Source organism: Myotis nattereri, assembly GCF_964212035.1.
Source record: "Myotis nattereri genome assembly, chromosome: 1".
NCBI lineage: Eukaryota > Metazoa > Chordata > Mammalia > Chiroptera > Vespertilionidae > Myotis > Myotis nattereri.
Genome location: NC_138075.1, coordinates 11,590,111 through 11,607,257, shown reverse-complemented (window position 1 = coordinate 11,607,257; position 17,147 = coordinate 11,590,111). Strand labels below are relative to the sequence as shown.

At 45.2% G+C, this 17,147-nt stretch overlaps 1 protein-coding gene across 1 annotated transcript; it reads left to right on the top strand.

The window, feature by feature from the left end:
- The first annotated feature begins 7,918 nt into the window (after window positions 1-7,918).
- CALM1 (calmodulin 1) lies at window positions 7,919-16,089 on the top strand. The gene is made up of 6 exons (XM_081087723.1): window positions 7,919-8,225; window positions 11,052-11,082; window positions 11,983-12,126; window positions 14,303-14,409; window positions 14,839-14,974; window positions 15,146-16,089. The coding sequence occupies exons 1-6, from the start codon at window positions 8,223-8,225 to the stop codon at window positions 15,172-15,174; spliced, it is 450 nt and encodes a 149-aa protein (XP_080943849.1). The 5' UTR covers window positions 7,919-8,222; the 3' UTR covers window positions 15,175-16,089.
- The last annotated feature ends 1,058 nt before the right edge of the window (window positions 16,090-17,147 follow it).

Here is a 17,147-nt window from a genome sequence, read left to right as displayed (position 1 = left end):
GAAATAAGACAAAATTTCTATCTAAACTCTTGGTTTGTGGAGGAGAATGTGAGAAGAGAGGAGCATACCAATACTCATTTGTACAACGTGAAAATTCTCCCGAAGGAAATATGTTCAGGGAGCAAGTGATCCCATCATCCTGTTGTTACGCCTAGAATTGGTTTATTATTCCAAGGACTGAGAGTCTTTACTTGGAATGAATAAGGACTCAGGAAGCATCTTCACTGGACTTAGAAAGAGACCCAGTTTTTCTGTTCAAGTACAACTTGCCTTCGGCCATATTTTCTCCATGACAGGAAGCGGGGAATGGGGTCATTTAGGTGAAAGTAGGGAGAGAACAGCAGAACCAGGAAGGCCCAGGCCAGGTATGTGGTTGCTCAGGTCATACAGGGTAAGGGTCGGGATCCCAGCAGAACAGTCCAGCGTGTTCCTGAGGAGGTGTGGCTTGCCACCAAACCTAGGAAGACTGGCTTGATTTTTGGGTTAATAGAGGACACACTGCTTCAGGGGGTTTAGCATTAGAGCAAAGGACTCCCCCCGCCCGCCCCCCTTTTTTTCCCTCTACTTTGGAAAATCCACACCTAATGCCTTCTCTAGTTCCATGAGTGAATTGAGCTCAACACTAAATAATTAAATGATCTTTCGGTATTTATTGACTTAGTTACTATGATGAGGCCAAAGAGTATATGATGGTAGCTTCTGCTACTAACTGGTTGAACAGGTAAGATAGAAAAGATAGCAAGCAGAAGTGGATAAGAGGTATAGGAATTCGGGAGATAAGAAGTTCACAAGGAGCGATGATAATCAGGAATGTTTGGAAGCTGGGGCATTTAAACTGGCATGAAGAGAGGAGGTGAAGATACAGACAGCCACGTGGATCCTGGGAATGGTGTGGAAAAGGCAATGAGTTGGAAGGGCACAATATGTATTCAGGGGGTAGAGAGTAAACCAATTTGAAAGAGAGTTCATATTTGTAGAATAACGGGGGGGTAAAAGTTGAAAAAGTAAATCAACCAACTGTTGAAGGGCTTTGAATGCTGGGCACAAGGACTTAGCATTAAATCCTGCCAGCACTGAGGAGCCAATGAAAGCTTTTGAACAGGTAAGTGACATGACGAAACTAATCTGGCAGCCGTGTATTGAATGGACCAGAAGAGGACACGATCACTGGGATGATAAAGAACCGTGGATGTGATATTAAAACTTTTAGGACCCTCAAGATGATCTGTTTTTCATTTTTTTTAATTGTCTAAAGTTTTACATATGTCTCCTTTTTTCCCCGATTGAGACCCTCAAGATTCTTGATCCAGGCAACACGGTAGTGCCGTCCAATAGAATTTTTTGAGACGAGGAAATGTATGCTGTCCAATATAATAACCACTAGCCATGTGGGTCTACTGAGTTCTTGAAATGTGGTGAGTGAAAGTGAGGAATTGAGTGTTTTATTTTAATTAATTTTGATTTAAATAGCCTCATGTGGCTGTGGCTACCATATTGGACAGCACAGATCCAGAAGGTAGGGCAAAGGTTTTTCATTATGATTCAAAACCAAACCACACATTTACCAAAAGCAGACCTTCCCTCTGTTGGAAGTGGTGAGACCCATTCTTTGGTATAATCCACAATCAACATCAATTTACCCGATTTACCATTATGGTCCAGTTCTCTGCATGTCAAGCCCCCAGTGAAAGTGTCAATTTGCGCCACTCTGGCGCTGCTCTTCAGGCCAACTGAGTCATCCCCAAACCTGCCATTCCAGTCTACCACTGTGGCCACATATCCCTCAACTGAACAGTCGTTGAATCATTTGTAAGCCGCTAAATGCCTATTGTTGCAGGGATCTGCTCCCTGTAGGGTAGAAATGAGAAGTCGCTGGTTACTGTTTTATGTTGACTGAAGTTACTTTTGCACTTGATTTTTTGATTCATGGGGAAATAGTGATTCAAGAACTTCCAAAATAATACAATTTAGAGAAAACACTGCTCAGTAGGTGAGCCGCATTAAAAAAAAAAAAAAAAAAATCAGCTGAAACCGGTTTGGCTCAGTGGATAGAGCGTCGGCCTGCGGACTGGGGGGGGGTCCCAGGTTCAATTTCAGTCAAGGGCATGTACCTGGGTTGCGGGCACATCGCCTGTGGGAGATGTGCAGGAGGCGGCTGATCGATGTTTCTCTCTCATCGATGTTTTTAACTCTCTATCTCTCTCCCTTCCTCTCTGTAAAAAAATCAATAAAATATATTTTTAAAAAATCAGCTTGAATTTAGTGTAAACAATTAAAGCACAAAACCTATGCTCTTATCCCATCGAGTATTTAAAATCTGAATTCATATACTTGGTCCCTAAGTCTTTTCTAACCAGTGGCTGCTTGTGACTTAAGAGTTCAATAGGTCAAAGCACAGAACTAATGAGGCCCCAAGTCATGGGTCTAGTCTCATTAATGGCCCATTATTTTGCTCTGTTCTCTATCCCGGACCCCTTGCTGTGTTGCATATTCATGACCTTGGTCACAAGGGTGGAACAGGCCAGAGAGGGACTAGTGCAAATCCATCACCACAGCTACTAGCAAAACAAGCTCTGTGAATGGAGGGCAAGAGGTGTCCTCTACTAGACAAATGAAAGCATTTGAGGAAAAAAGAAAAACAGGAACAGGGCACACATACCAGGTGAGTGTGCTGCTTGGAAAGATTGCACTTTAGGCCATTAACTAAATATATTGATGAACATCGCAAGCTGGAACACACAGCAGGACATGGGGTCTGGTTATGATTCACTGAGATTATGGGACACTCAATAGACACCTATACTTGTATGTTAAAATTGGTAATGTTTTCCTCATGGTATAAAGTCATGGTCTAGCATTTGCTTGTTCTGTTCGGATAGCAACATCTATTCAAATTTAAATGTTATATTAGAATTCTTACTCTATTCTTTACCTATAGGAGTCATTCATAAATGATAATAGCAAAATTTTAAATGAGATATTTTGTTGACAGAGATAATAAAGCTTTTCTAAACAATTCTGTATAACATTAAATGAAATGTAACTCCACACACAAACAGCAAGAATCTGTTCTGGCTCTTGGAGATGACTCGAGGTAGAGAATCCCAAATGGTGGATAATTACCAAAATGCCATTGGACTATGGGCAGAGAGGAGGGAACGGGGATGGTAGGGAGGCAGGAGACAAGATTTCTCTCCTGTGAGATAGCCCAGGACAGGGGCTCTAGTTTGGGATTACAGATTTCTTGAGGAAAATAAATAGATAATCCATCCATGAAGACACAACTGACTATAGTTATATGTAGTGAATGAATTTAGACAGGTTACTTTGTAGAAACCATGAGATAAATTCTCTCTTTCTCTCTCTCTCTCTCTCTCTCTCTCTCACACACACACACACACACACACACACACACACATTCATTTTCTCAAAAGAATTTAAATTCCATAAAGGCAAGAAGATCTATCGTCTATCTATCTATCTATCTATTAATCAATCAATCAATCATCTATTGATCAATCTTAGCTACTGTATTCATAGGGCCTAAAAGATTGTGGGATATAATAATATTTAAATAGAGCTTTGTTTTGAGGCAGATGTAGATATGTAAATACATATATATCAGGACTATACTTTGATTTGCATAAATTTATGTCTTAAAAATCAGGTTTGCTCTAAGACAATTTTGTGGAAGAGAAACTTTAAAAGACCAAATCCTGGAGATAGGGTTTGGAACAGGACTAGGATTAGGGCACACCCAGTCACCTCTTTTGAAGCAGCATAGAGACATCGACTGAATGTTTGACAGTGAGAAAGGCTCCTTGCCTCCTTAGGCCTCATCTGCACGGTGAGAGATGCCCTTCACCTAGAAGGCATCACAAAGGTAAGGCTTTGCTTAAGTTTTCTCTCACAGACCCTCTACTTGTGTGTCATAGAGCTATTACGACATTCCTATGATCTTATTTTAATTTTAACTAAATGGGTAAGAAGTATCTCTTTAAAGTCAACATTTAAACTTATTCTTTCCACTCCCCCAACAAAAAATTAAATAAAAAATAAATCCTATTAAATAATAGATATAGTGTGATTCTTACATGCTTGGTTCTCTGAGCTAGAATCTTGGGTTCCACCACTTAGATTAGGCAAATCACTGAATCACTCAGTGCCTCGGTTTCCATACAAGGACTGAGCAGAAGAATGAAATAACACATTTAACACAGAACCTAGCCATAGTCAATGCTCAGCAAATTCTTTTTTTTTTTTAATTTTTAAACTATTTCCATTTCTCCGTTTTTTCCACCTCATCTTCAATATATGTATATTGAAGTATGCCTACATATATGACACGTATGTGTAATATGGATATGGGATATATGTATATATTATAATCATCTGTTATAATCTCAGACACAGGGTTTTACGACTGGAAAGAACTTATAGATTAAATTCAAACTTCTTGTTTTCCCCAGGAGTATGTACAATAATTGCGTTTGTATCCTTTCTGTTAGACTCAGAGGGGTGGGGCGATCTGGTTACTAACAGAAATGATATTCAAAACTGAGATTCCTGGTTTGGGGCTTCATTCTTTCTACTCTTGGTCTAGTTAACATTATTTTATTTAAATAATAATGATAACCATTTTCTCTCAATATCATGACATATTCCATAGGCTTGGTTCTCAGTAAATTATGATATATAATAATGTGGCTTATTTTCCTGATTGCTGATCTCTCCATAAATTAAGTTTATCCACTTTCGGGAGGTTAGAGTAGTCCCCCCTTATCTGTGGCCATTATGTTCCAAGACCCCAGTGAATGCATGAAATCACCGATAGTACTGAACCCTAGAATGTATGTTTTCTCCCATATATACCTATTTTTTCACTAAAAGGAAACAATTTAAAACTTTTATTTATGTATTTATTATTATAATTATTATTTTAAAATTCTCATCCAAAGATATGTTTCTATTGATTTGAGAGAGTAAGGGAGAGAGGGGAAAAATCAACGTGAGAGGGAAACATTGATTGGTTGCCTCCCATACATGCCTCAATCAGGGATCAAACCCACAACCTGGGTATGTGCCCTGACTGGGATTCGAACCCGAGACCCTTCGGTGCAGGGGACAATGCTCCAACCAACTGAGCCACACAGGCCAGGGCAAGGAGGCACTTTATAGCTTCTCTATGGAGAATCTGAATTGCCAGCATCACTACTCTTGCACTTTGGGGGCCATTATTAGGTAAAATAAAGGGGTACTTGAACACAGCACTGCGATACAGCAACAATCTATCTGGTAACCCAGACAGCCACTACGTAACGAACAGGTGGGGAGCTTATTCAGCGTGGATATGCTGGACAAAGGGATGATTCATGTCCCAGGCAGGATGAAGCGGGACTCGCAAGATTGCATCATGCTACTCAAAGCGGCATGCCGTTTAAACCTTATGAATTGTTTATTTCTGGAATTTTTCATTTACTATTTTTGGGCCGCGGTTGACCATGGGTAACTGAAGCCTCGGAAAGTGTGGGCCAGGGGAGCCTATTGTACAATTGACACTTGAATAACGTGGGGGTTAAGGGGGCGGGCCCCCTGGGGGGTTGAAAACCTGAGTATAACTTTTGATGGATCCAAAACTTAAGTTGTCCCTTGGTGGTCCATGGGGGATTGGTTCCAGGGCCTCGTGCAGAAACCCAAATCCGAGGATGTTCAAGTCACCAGTATACAAATGGCGCAGATCAATGCATACAGTCGGCCCTCTGCATCTGTGGACTCCCAGCAGTACAGGTATTTATTGAAAAAAATCTACCTATAAGTGGACCCACAGAGTTCAAACTGTGACCTTTGTGCTGGTCAAGATGAAAATCCTATAATCATCTAAGTTGTTAGAAGAATCTGCTTGATGAGGGCAAGTCCTTCACATTGCATGTTTAAAAATTTCAGATATTGATTTCATCCATATATAATCTAAGATTAGAGCCCTGAACAAGGGCTCACACTCTATTTTATGCTCCATCCTGACTCATGGTAAGATCTTGGGCAAGTCACTTGACCTTCTTATATTTCAGTGTGGCAAACTAGCCATAAAACTGAATAAAGTATGACCTCATTATAAACCCACTAGACTTGAAAGCTAAGATGTGACTTGATACATTTAAAAATTACCAGAAGATAACTCTAGATGGTGAATATGAAGACTCAGAATAATGAATTTTCCTGTAATAAGTAAAGTGATTCTATTGTTAGCAAGTAAAGTCATGGAAAGCATTTTATTTGGGCGAAATAGGTTAAATGACAGAGGGAGAAATATTACTTTATAAAATGCCTGGTTTTCAAAACCATGGATTGTAGCAATTTAACCAAAATAATGATAAGAAATGAAAGAATACTAGAAGCTAATGAATCCTTAATAATTAAATACATTTCATTTCTAGGCCATTATTTCCTCCTACTCATACAATATACCCCATGTTTTAAAATGTATTAAATTAACTACTATGTGAGAAACCTGACAAAAGAATACAAATTCCTTCTCTCTCTCTCTCTCTCTCTCTCTCTCTCTCTCTCTCTTCCCCTCTTTCTATTGACAGCAGGTTCACCCTTTCTGTGGTATGCTAGAAAAAACATAAAAGTAAGAACAGCTCCACAGATGACTGTCTAAGGTTACCTCAGCAGTCCTGCGGCATCTGCAATGTGCCTGAACATTTTCCATTCTTTTAAAATATCTTTCTGCAGATTTTGTTAAAGCATGAAACAAACACAACCAAAGTCCTTTAGAGCAGAGCTTCTCAATCCCACACGTCGCCCCTTTCTCTGAAACAGTAAGCAGATGATAACGTGCGGCTGTTGCCCGGCCCTGTAAACAAAAGATCAAATTGTGTTCTGCCTTGGCAAGAAAAGAAACACTGCAGCGTTTTTGTTTGGTCAAGATTTATTTTTTCTTCTTTTTACAAGTTTTGGGCTTCAAATCAATAGCTGGAATTGTCCTTCCCCCCCCCCCCTAGTTTACAGAAAAAAAAATGAAAACAGTAAATTTAAAGATTAAAATGCCATTTAAAAATGAATATAATCAAGACTGTAGGTTAAAATCTAGTCTAGCTCCATCCATAGCAGCGCCAATTAGCTGTGTCCTCCAACTGTAATCTGAGGGATTCTAAGTATTCTTTCTTCCTTTGTTTCTCTGGATTGAAGAATAAAGATCTGATTCCTCTCAGTCAGGATCAGTAAAATTAAGAAAAACAATGCAAGCATGGTTATTAAGGTCCACAGAAGATACACAGATACCTAAGTTTTAATAAGACTGCAGTCAGGATGAGTAATAGTATTTTCCATAGGAAAAAGAGAACAAAACATTAGGGAAGAGATATTGTTCAGGCATACAAAAAAAAAAAAAAATAGAGGAAACGTAAAAACATCCCATTAAGAGTGGCTAAGCTTATGAACGTGATAGATTTACCAATTGGGCATTTATAATTGGTCTCCGCTATTGCTTCAAATTTTGAGAAAAAGAAAAACGCCCAATTTCTTGCATGAGGAAAACTGCTTTGCCCCTCCCAGACCCCTCTCCCGGGCAGCTGAAGGCGCCCGCTCAATTCCTCGGTCCTGTCCCCAGCGCCCCGCGGCCGCCCCTGCCCCAGGACGGGGTGCCCAGCGCAGCGGTAGGAGACGTTAGCGCAGGGGGGTGGGGGGGGGTGGGGGGGTCTTGCAGATGGGGTGGGGCTGGGGGAGGGGCGGTCGGCTTCTGAAGCCCAGGGCCGCCTTAGGGCCGCACTGTGCAGGCGCTCGGTTCTCGCCCCGGCCCCCAGCGGGCCGGCCGGGTCACTCCGCACCGCTCCCCGAGCCGGGGCCGGAGGTGGCGGGCGCGCAGAGGGCGGGGGAGGCCGGGCGCGCCGGGGGCGGGGCCCGGCGGGCGAGGCCCGGCCTTCGCCGCGGCGCTGAGCAAGGCGGCGCGGCCGCGGCGGAGGGATACCGAGCGCCGTATATAGCCCGCGAGCGCAGGGGCGCGCTTCGGCATTCGCGCTGGGAGGCTCGCGGCGCGGCGCCGTTACTCGCAGTCGGGCGGCGGCGCAGGCGGCGGCGGCAGCGGCTCGGCACAGCGCTCAGCGCACCCCGCGCCTCAGCAGCAGCAGCGGCCGCAGCAGCAGCGGAGGCTCCCGCCGTCTCAGCCCCGCGCTGGTGCAGGCTCCCTCGGTCCTTCGGCGCTTCCTCCCTCCGTTCGCACCATGGTAGGTCGGGGATGGCAAATGCCGGCGTAGCAGCTGCCTGCCCAGGATTTCTAAACGCATTTTTAGTTCAGTCCGGATTTATTCTTCTTTTGCTGTTCGTTTGTCTTTTTTTGGGGGGGGGGGATGGATTTCCCCCCTCTTTCCCGGGCATTACGCAGCAGTGGCGGCTAAAACGGATACATTTCGGGTTTGCATCTTAGTTTCTTCGGCCAGGGATCCTCCTTTAAATCTGGGTCCTCTTGGGGCTCTGACTACAGCTGCACGGGGCTTCCGCATCCCCCGCCCCCCCTCAGCCCCGCACCACTGCATCCAGCGCGCCGCACCCGGGCTGCCCGCAGCGCCGCGCCTCGGCCGGGGCCCCGGGGGGGTGGGGGAGCCGGGCGGGGCCGGGCACTAGCCCCCCGACCCCACCGCCTTTCCCCAGGCTCGGAGGCGGCGGGTCCTGCGGGCGCGGGCGAATGAATGGGCCGGGGCGAGCGGGTGGCGCACATAGCTCGGGGCCGGGCGTGGGGGGCGCCGTCGGTGTTGCCCCCGCCCTCCCCATCAGCCTACCCCGCTGGGCACCATCTCTCAGCCGCTGTTCCCTCCTACCTCCCGGGGGGCGCGGCGCGGGCGTGGGCTGGGAAGGAAGGAACCGGGGAAGGGTGGGGTGGGGGCAGGAAGGCGGGGGGGAGGTGGTGCGGAGAGCGGAAGCGGCGGGCAGGCCGCCCTGCGCCCGGGCGGGGCCCTGCGGTGTGGCCGGCACTCTCCTCTCCCTGTTTCGCACCCCAGCAGCCCCCCCGCCCCCTACACCTCGGGGCAGCAGTATAGGCGTGCGGGAGCCTCGGCACACCCGGAGGCCCCTTCCCGCGGGAGGCGCTGGGTTGGCGCTAATTGGGGCGGGGGGGGGGGGCGGGGGGGACCGGGGGAGGAGGGAGCTGGCGCGCGGCTCGGTTTCCATTAGAGACGCAAAGTTTCTGCTCCGGGAGGAGGCGTCGCGGCGGGCTCACCGCCTGGGGGAGCTGAAGCGGGTGGGAGGCGCGGGGCGGGCTTTGCGCTCCCCGCGGTGCGGGTCCGGGGTTGGGAGTGGGAGGTCGCCCCGGCTGGTGAGGGGCGGCTCTCCCACCCCCCGCGCTGGGGCCATCTCCTGGCCCCTCGTCTGGCCTTGGGGCGCGCACCCCTGGCAGGCCCCTCGCGTTGCGTTTCCCCACTCGGCGCCACTTCCCAGTCCGCAGGGAGATGCCCTCTACATTTCCGCTTTCTCTGCGGCTTGGAGATTGCCAGATGCGCCTGTGCGCCTCGCTGGGTGTGTGCTCACAGCCCCCTTCCTCCCTGCGCTGGGCTGACATCACCCGCAGGGTTTTCTGGCTGGGCTGGGTAGGGAGATGGCCCTCTGGCAGTTTCGGGGCACCCCTGTCCCCAAGGCCAGTGCCATCGGGCGATGTTCCTTTGTCGAGGAAGGCTGATGCTGGCAATAATAGCCCCTCTAACATGACAGCTCGGCCGCGTAGAGGGACCGTGCTCCCCGGTAAGGGTGACAGCTTCTCTTTCGAGGTGTGGCAGCGCTTCCTGTTGTACAAGACAGACGCTGCTCCGGCGTTACATAAATCATCGCGTCTCCCTCGTTCGATATAAAGAAAACCTATTAGGCAGTCACTGGGGTAGAAAGGAAGAAGACTCAGTTCTAATATGAAAAAAAAAAAAGTTTTCCATATATTGGAACACCGTTCCTCTTTGTGAAAGTTTTCATTTAGGAGTTAGAATAGACTTAACACCGTCACCTTTCTGTTAAGACCCGTTTTGTAGCTGGCTTCATTACGTGCCCTTCATTAAAATAAAAATACATATTAGCTCTCCAATTCCCCTGGCTGGAGATGCAGCTTCCATGTTGGCGTGAGAGTTACCTCCGTGCCCATTACCACCTCCAGTAAAATGTTCCTTGTGAGCAGCTCTGTTGTCATCTTTAAGGTCGGTAAACATCCTCCAGCAGAGTTCCTCCTCTCCAGAAAAGAGATTAGTCTCATAATCGTGTAGTTTTTGGTGCACTGCACATTCGCAGTTTTGTAACAGCTCACTTATCGGAGGTTCCATCCCCCCCCCCCTCCCTTCCCAGCTTCTGAGTCGGGATACTTTGACAGAGGGCATTAAGCCATTGCAAATGGTGGACTTTTAACGAATAACTGCCTAATTTAAATGATTGAAAGCATTTACTACATGGAAATGGAGTTAGCGGGATAACCCATTGCGGTATATTTATTTTCCCCTCCTAATTGTATCTCATAAAATGAATGTAAAAGCCCGTTAATCCAACCCAGTGCCATTATGTAACGCCGGTTTGGAGATTGGAGTGCCCGCAGCAATGCGCAAGGTGCGCTAAAAGCCTGCCCCTGGACGGATCCGAGATCCTGGCTGCGGTGACAGCAGCGTCAGGCTAGGTCCTTGCTGGGGCGGAAGCGGGGACTGCGGCGCCCGGGTGCAGTAGGTGGCGCTCTTCTTTCTCAGCGCCTGCTGCTGCTGCAGCCCGTGCTGTGGGACCCTTTGCCACTAGAGGTGCCCTTTTTCAAGTTATGAACTGATCCTTCCTAGTTAGACCTCACAGCACAGCCCTCGGCCCAGACAGGAAAACCTGAAGGGAGCTGTCACTTCCTCACTTCCTTGTCATTCCTTTTTTTTAAACAGCATCAAGAGTTTTCTTTATTTTTGTTTTCATTAAATGATAGTGCTAAAGTCTTCAAACAGTTGACATTTAAAAAATATTGACAAAAGGTCACTATTAAAAGTGTAATCGGAGCAAGTGTTGATCTCAGTGTTGTAGATTGAATTACAGCCTTTTCTTTCTCCATGTAGGCTGATCAACTGACTGAAGAACAGATTGCTGGTAAGTCCATGGCTTCAGGAAGTCCCCAGGAGGCCAGAGCTAGGCATCAGTCAGTCCCTCTCCCCTATAATGTGAACAGTTTTCTGAGAATCTATAAAAATGAAAACAAGCAGAAGTATTAAGGTGAGATGTTACTCCTCGCCAGTATTTTGGAGATACAGTGAAAGGACGCAGAACTAAGAATATCCATTTGTTACGCTCTGGAGTAGCCGACGATGTTTCACGGTGCGAGGTTTTGTATATAATGAGATTGCACTGAGTTTACCACTCAGACACGTAGTTTGGAATTTTTATGTCACAGGTCTTTTAGTAATCCACCTTGAAAACCTGTGCTTGCTATTCTAAAGTCTATGGGACTGGGTGAAAGTGAGTGTTAGGACCATTATAATAATTGGGAAGGGAGTTGTTTTAGTTTAGATTTTAATATTCCCTGGAGGACTTTTTTGGGATGGTTTCTCCTTAGGAAACCAGAAATGCCTTTGGAATATTCTGAATGCCCTGTAGAGAGAAACACTGCTGCCTGGAATGCACATTTTAGTAACCGCCACGTTGCTAGGAAAACAAGGCCTTCGCATGGCAGTAGACATTTTAACAGGAAGGGACCTTAAGGGGACACAGACCAATCTCGGTCTCATTTCAGTGTGTTCAAGCTTAGCCTTTCAAGATGTGAGAATCCTGTGGTTTTACGGAGCTGGCTAACAGGAGCAGTGTTTGCTTTACGGTCTGCTGTAGAGAGGCCAGTCCAACAGGACTGTTGTCTTTATTTCAGTAGATAAAGCCAGGCAGTTTCGGATAGCTTGCACACCTTGGACCACTTGCTTTGGCAAGCCCCAGGGAAGTGTGCGCTGTGGCTGGCTTGGGTGCAGACATTCGTTCTAAAAGGTAAACTTTTGTTTTCAGAATTCAAGGAAGCTTTCTCCCTATTTGACAAAGATGGCGATGGGACCATCACAACAAAGGAACTTGGCACCGTCATGAGGTCACTGGGTCAGAACCCAACAGAAGCCGAATTGCAGGATATGATCAATGAAGTGGATGCTGATGGTAAGGGCTTTAGAACTATAAATGAGCACCAGTGTTCATTCAAGTTCGGACATGTTACGGGATCGTCTCTCAGGTCCCACAGCAAAACAAATGTGCAAAGATCTTTTCTGTGGTTGCCTTCTGGCCACTGACAATGTAAATAGGAGATTATGGGCCTGCCTTTTGCCCTGCTCACCGGCTAGAACGTTTCCTGGATCAGATCACTGTATTGTTCTTTTCTACCTGCTGTGACCCACAGCTCAGTCTTTTATCCACTGGCCCATGAGTCTGCACTGAGTTCTGTGGAGAAGTAAAAGACAAATAGCCATCGACCTTTTTAAAAAGCCTATGGTCTCTAAGAGGAGGAGAAAAAACCCTTCAGTGAAGTGGGTGAAGAGCATTGTTAGATGCTAACAGAATTGGATACAGTGTGAGCTGTAGATGTGTGTATTGAGAATTTTGTAGTCCTTGTGAGGCTTGGAGGTGTGGGGTCATGATGGACTGTAGGGAATAGATCTGCAGAATCTAACAGAAGGAGAGGATGTGTAAGGCCTGGGGCAGGAAGGAACAAGCAAGAACCTCTGTAGCAGTTGGTTACCACTGCTGCTGTTCATCGTCTTCTGAATTCTAGAACAGTGGGCAGTAAATCTTTTATTGCTTGCTTCTATCAGTAAACAGTTTTTGAGACCCCCTCCAAAAAACCATATATATATATATATGTATATATATATATATGTATATATGTATATATATATATGTATATATACATATACACACACACACACACACACACACACACACACACTAGTAAATGTACTACAGAAGATTGTAGAACATAGTGATCTAAGAAGAATTTGGATCTGGACTACTTTCTAGATGATTGACTTGATAGTCATTTAAAAATAGGGTTTTGAAAGGTGATAAAAGTTGAGTCAGATGTGTCATGTACATGTAGAAGCAGGGGCTTTGGTTAAACTCTTTAACGATGGTTTTAGCCCATTCACACTATTTCTAAAGACTGTTTTCAGCCTTAATATTGCTTTGGAAAAAGAGGTTGTCCATAGTTCTCTCCAGTGTGCTAAGGTTATCAAATTTCTCCAGTAAACCCTGGGGAACTGAGCTTGGGGACTGGCAGAGCTATTAGGCTCCCCGAGATTTGTATGGAACAAGGTGGGGGGGGGGGGGGTGTGTGGTGAGAGGTCCTGGTGACAGAATCTGGTATTCACAGTGAATAAATATGATGATGCCTAAGGACATGCATCTCTGCTTGGCTGTGAGCATGCTAAATACTTAATATTGACTTGCATGAATATCAATAATGCTTTACGTGAGGCCAAAAGAACTTGAAAGGATCTATTGAATTACTCTTTTGATTTAAAAGTACTGGTGAAAATGGGGAGCTTGACCTAAAGCTTTCTTCTTCTGGTTTAACTTTATTTCCTCTTAATTCAAGTTACATTGTTAATCGAGTGGTTTGTCTCTGGCGAGTTCATCTAACACTTCGTATCAGAGGGGTTGTTTGGAAGATTGGCCATAGAACAGATTCTTTTGACACAGTTTTCTCATGTTAATGGTCTGAGCTGTGAAAACACTTCTGAGTTTTGCCCTTAATGGGAAATAAAGATACTGAGTGGGGAGAAAGCCATTAGGTGACTTCTCATAACCGTGGCTGAGAAATGCCCCTGGAGAAGATGTTCTAACCTTTATGGTCCATGGCATAATAAAGTCAGTTTGTCCCCATCATGATCCTTTTCATCCCTGGGGGCCCAAATCTAGGCCTTGACCAGCACCACTAGCCAAGGGCGAGTTGGCTCCCTCTGATTGCCCTAACTTGGAGCGGGGGCGGGAGAGACAATCTGGAATGCTTCCCTTGGGAGCGGAAAGAGTCAGCCTTCAGTGCTGTGTGCTTCTTTCTCCTGAACCGAACAACCCCATTCAGTGGTCATGGTTCTGTATGTGCAGTTTCCTTTGCATTCTTAAATGCTGTGCAGGGCATCGATTGCTAATTTGAATCATGTGAAATCGCCCTGCGAAGTATTGCAGCAGTTTAAACTTACAAATGGTTCAACCAAATAAAATAATTTACCAGTTTGTCCTAGCAGGCGCTTACCATTCCATAAAGTGGTTCTAAAATTAATACTGCAGAGGAGCATTGCTGGAGCACTTATTTTACACAAACTTTTTGTTTTCACTTGAGGCAATGGCACCATTGACTTCCCAGAGTTTTTGACTATGATGGCTAGAAAAATGAAAGATACAGACAGCGAAGAAGAAATCCGCGAGGCATTCCGAGTCTTTGACAAGGTAATCCTGCATCTGCATGGCAGTACAAAAAAAGTACTGCTTTTTTGCTCTCCTTGCTAAAAGCTTCAACAATCTGTTCTAGTTAGAACACTTACCTAACTGCCCGAACCTCTGAAATCTCACTTTCAAATAACCCCGACTTATTGCAGTAACTTTATCGAGTAAGGGAAAGCATAATAAATAGCTGAGAAAATTTGAACCAAGTTTCTTGATTGGGGAAATTTCTATTAGCTTTTGAAACCCACCCCCCGTGTATTCTGCCCTCGCAGACTGCATGTACGTAGTGGGTAGAGGAGGGGACTGGAGATTGAATTGTTGACGAGAGCAGAGTTGGCAGTAACTTGAGAGGGCATAGTTGAGTCAAAGACCTATTTGCCCACACTGACCCACTATCAGCCCCTATTGCTAACAATTGCTGAATGTTCACAGGATGGCAATGGGTACATCAGTGCGGCAGAACTACGTCATGTCATGACAAACTTAGGAGAAAAACTAACAGATGAAGAAGTAGATGAAATGATCAGAGAAGCAGATATTGATGGAGATGGACAAGTCAACTATGAAGGTAAAACAGTGTTTCTTTAGCTTAGTTTTTAAGAGTCTTCCCTTCAGAATCTATAAACAAGGTAACTGTTTCACTAGACATGCACTAATTTTTTTTTTACGCAGAGCAGAGATGGTGGGTTCATAAAGCTGCTTTTGAAGATAACTGAGTTATGACTATTTGTCTTTTCAGAATTCGTACAGATGATGACTGCAAAATGAAGACCTACTTTCAACTTTTCCCCACCTCTAGAAGAATCAAATTGAATCTTTTACTTACCTCTTGCAAAAAAAAAAAAAAAAATCATTTACTCATTCTGTTTCTATATAGCAAAACTGAATGTCAAAAGTACCTTCTGTCCACACACACAAAAAATCTGCATGTATTGGTTGGTGGTCCTGTCCCCTAAAAGATCAAGCTACACATCAGTTTTACAGTATAAATCCTCGTACTACCTTAACGATAAGGAAGCACTTAGTGGACTCCTTGCAGTTCCATTTGCTAATGATTAATACACTGTTTGGGCTGGCCAGTTTTTCATGCATGCAGCTTGACAATTGAGCACAGTCAGGCATTTGTATTAAAAACGAAAAACGAAAAAACAAATTCAAAACCTATTCAGATGGGTTCTAGTTCAGTTTGTTAGTAGAAATTGTCCTAGCTTGGTTTGCTGAAAGCAAACACATTTAAAATTGGTTTACCTCAGGCTGTTGTGTAGAAAAATGGGTGAAGGATAAACTGTCTAGACGTAGCCCCACTAGCAGGATGATGGTCCCTCTTGTACTTTCATGTGCCCCGACCCGTGGTGACGGCGAGGCATCCTGCTGGCATGCCCGCGTGTGTTGGTTTAGCGTTGTCTGCGTTGTGCTAGCGCGAAATGGGTGTCAGGCTGTCACCATTCACACAAATTTTTAAAAAAGAAACTTTTACCAAGGGAGCATCTTTGGACTCTCTGTTTTTAACACCTCCTGAACCGTGACTTGGAGCCAGCAGAGGTAGGCTGTGGCTGTGGACTTCAGCACAACCATCAACATTGCTGTTCAAGAAATTAACCATTTAACGTCCATTCCAAGTTGTGTAAATGCTAGTCTTTTTATTTTATTTTTTTTTTCCAATAAAAAGACCATTAACTTAAAGTGGTGTTAAATGCTTTGTAAAGCTGAGATTCAAACGGGGACAAGGCAGTTGGAGGGGGAGGCCCAGTGCACCTGTAACTGCTCCCAGCCCAGCATTGGGTTTCCCTCCCCCGCTCCCTCCCAGCATCCCAGCACCAACCTCCGAGCTGAGACCTCGCCAGAAACCAAGCAAATTTCGACTGCTTCATCATGTTTATGGACATGGAGGTCTATTGTGTTTTCACCCGGGGGGAGGGGGGGACAGTGAATCATGGTAGCTTAATGATTATTCAGATAGTAGAGCTCTTAATGAAGGAAAAAAACCCACTTTCTCTCAAGCATGTATTTAGGGGTTTGTCTCAATAGTGCTGCTGATTACCTGTTTTATGTAACTAGAGACCATCTGTGCAAGAGACATGATTCAGTGTGTCTGTAACTCAATCCTCGCTGTGTGTGGTAGAAGCAGTAGTCACTTTTCTAAGCCAGTCTCTTCATGCCTAAAAGACACTACAGTCACCTTTTGATTCATGATTATTTTTAAGTTATGATTATCCTCTACCGTAGCCTCCTTTTACTTTTTAAAAAAGGTTGACTTGACTTTGCTTTTTTCCCCCCCAAGTAGAACTAATGGTAGCCATCAGCTTGAAAGTAAACCACCACCCCAGAGGGAATGTTGTGTCTAATTATAAACCTGTAACCAAAACGAAGATGCTGGTACTGGTCTTGGCCGTGGGATTGGTCTGCTTTTAAAAAGCCCCTTTGAAGGCACATTGCATTTTGCAGAACTCTTTGAAATGAAGGCTGGATGTGCATTTTTTTCAGGGTGTTAACTGGTGGTATCTTATTAGCAAGGAGGTTTGGGTTCTGAGTGTGTGTGTGGGAGGTTTTAATTTGCCAGGGAACAGTGGAACAGTGGCAGGCTGCGCACGAGGCAGTGAGGAGCTCTTGGCAGCCAGCTGGGTGCATTCAGGGCTGATTTATAGAGACCCTTGGCTTCTCCCTCTCCTACTCCCTGCCTCTCTGGCATTTTGCAGCTTGTTAGATTTCCTGCCAGAGGGGTGGGTCAGAGCCGTGGAGAG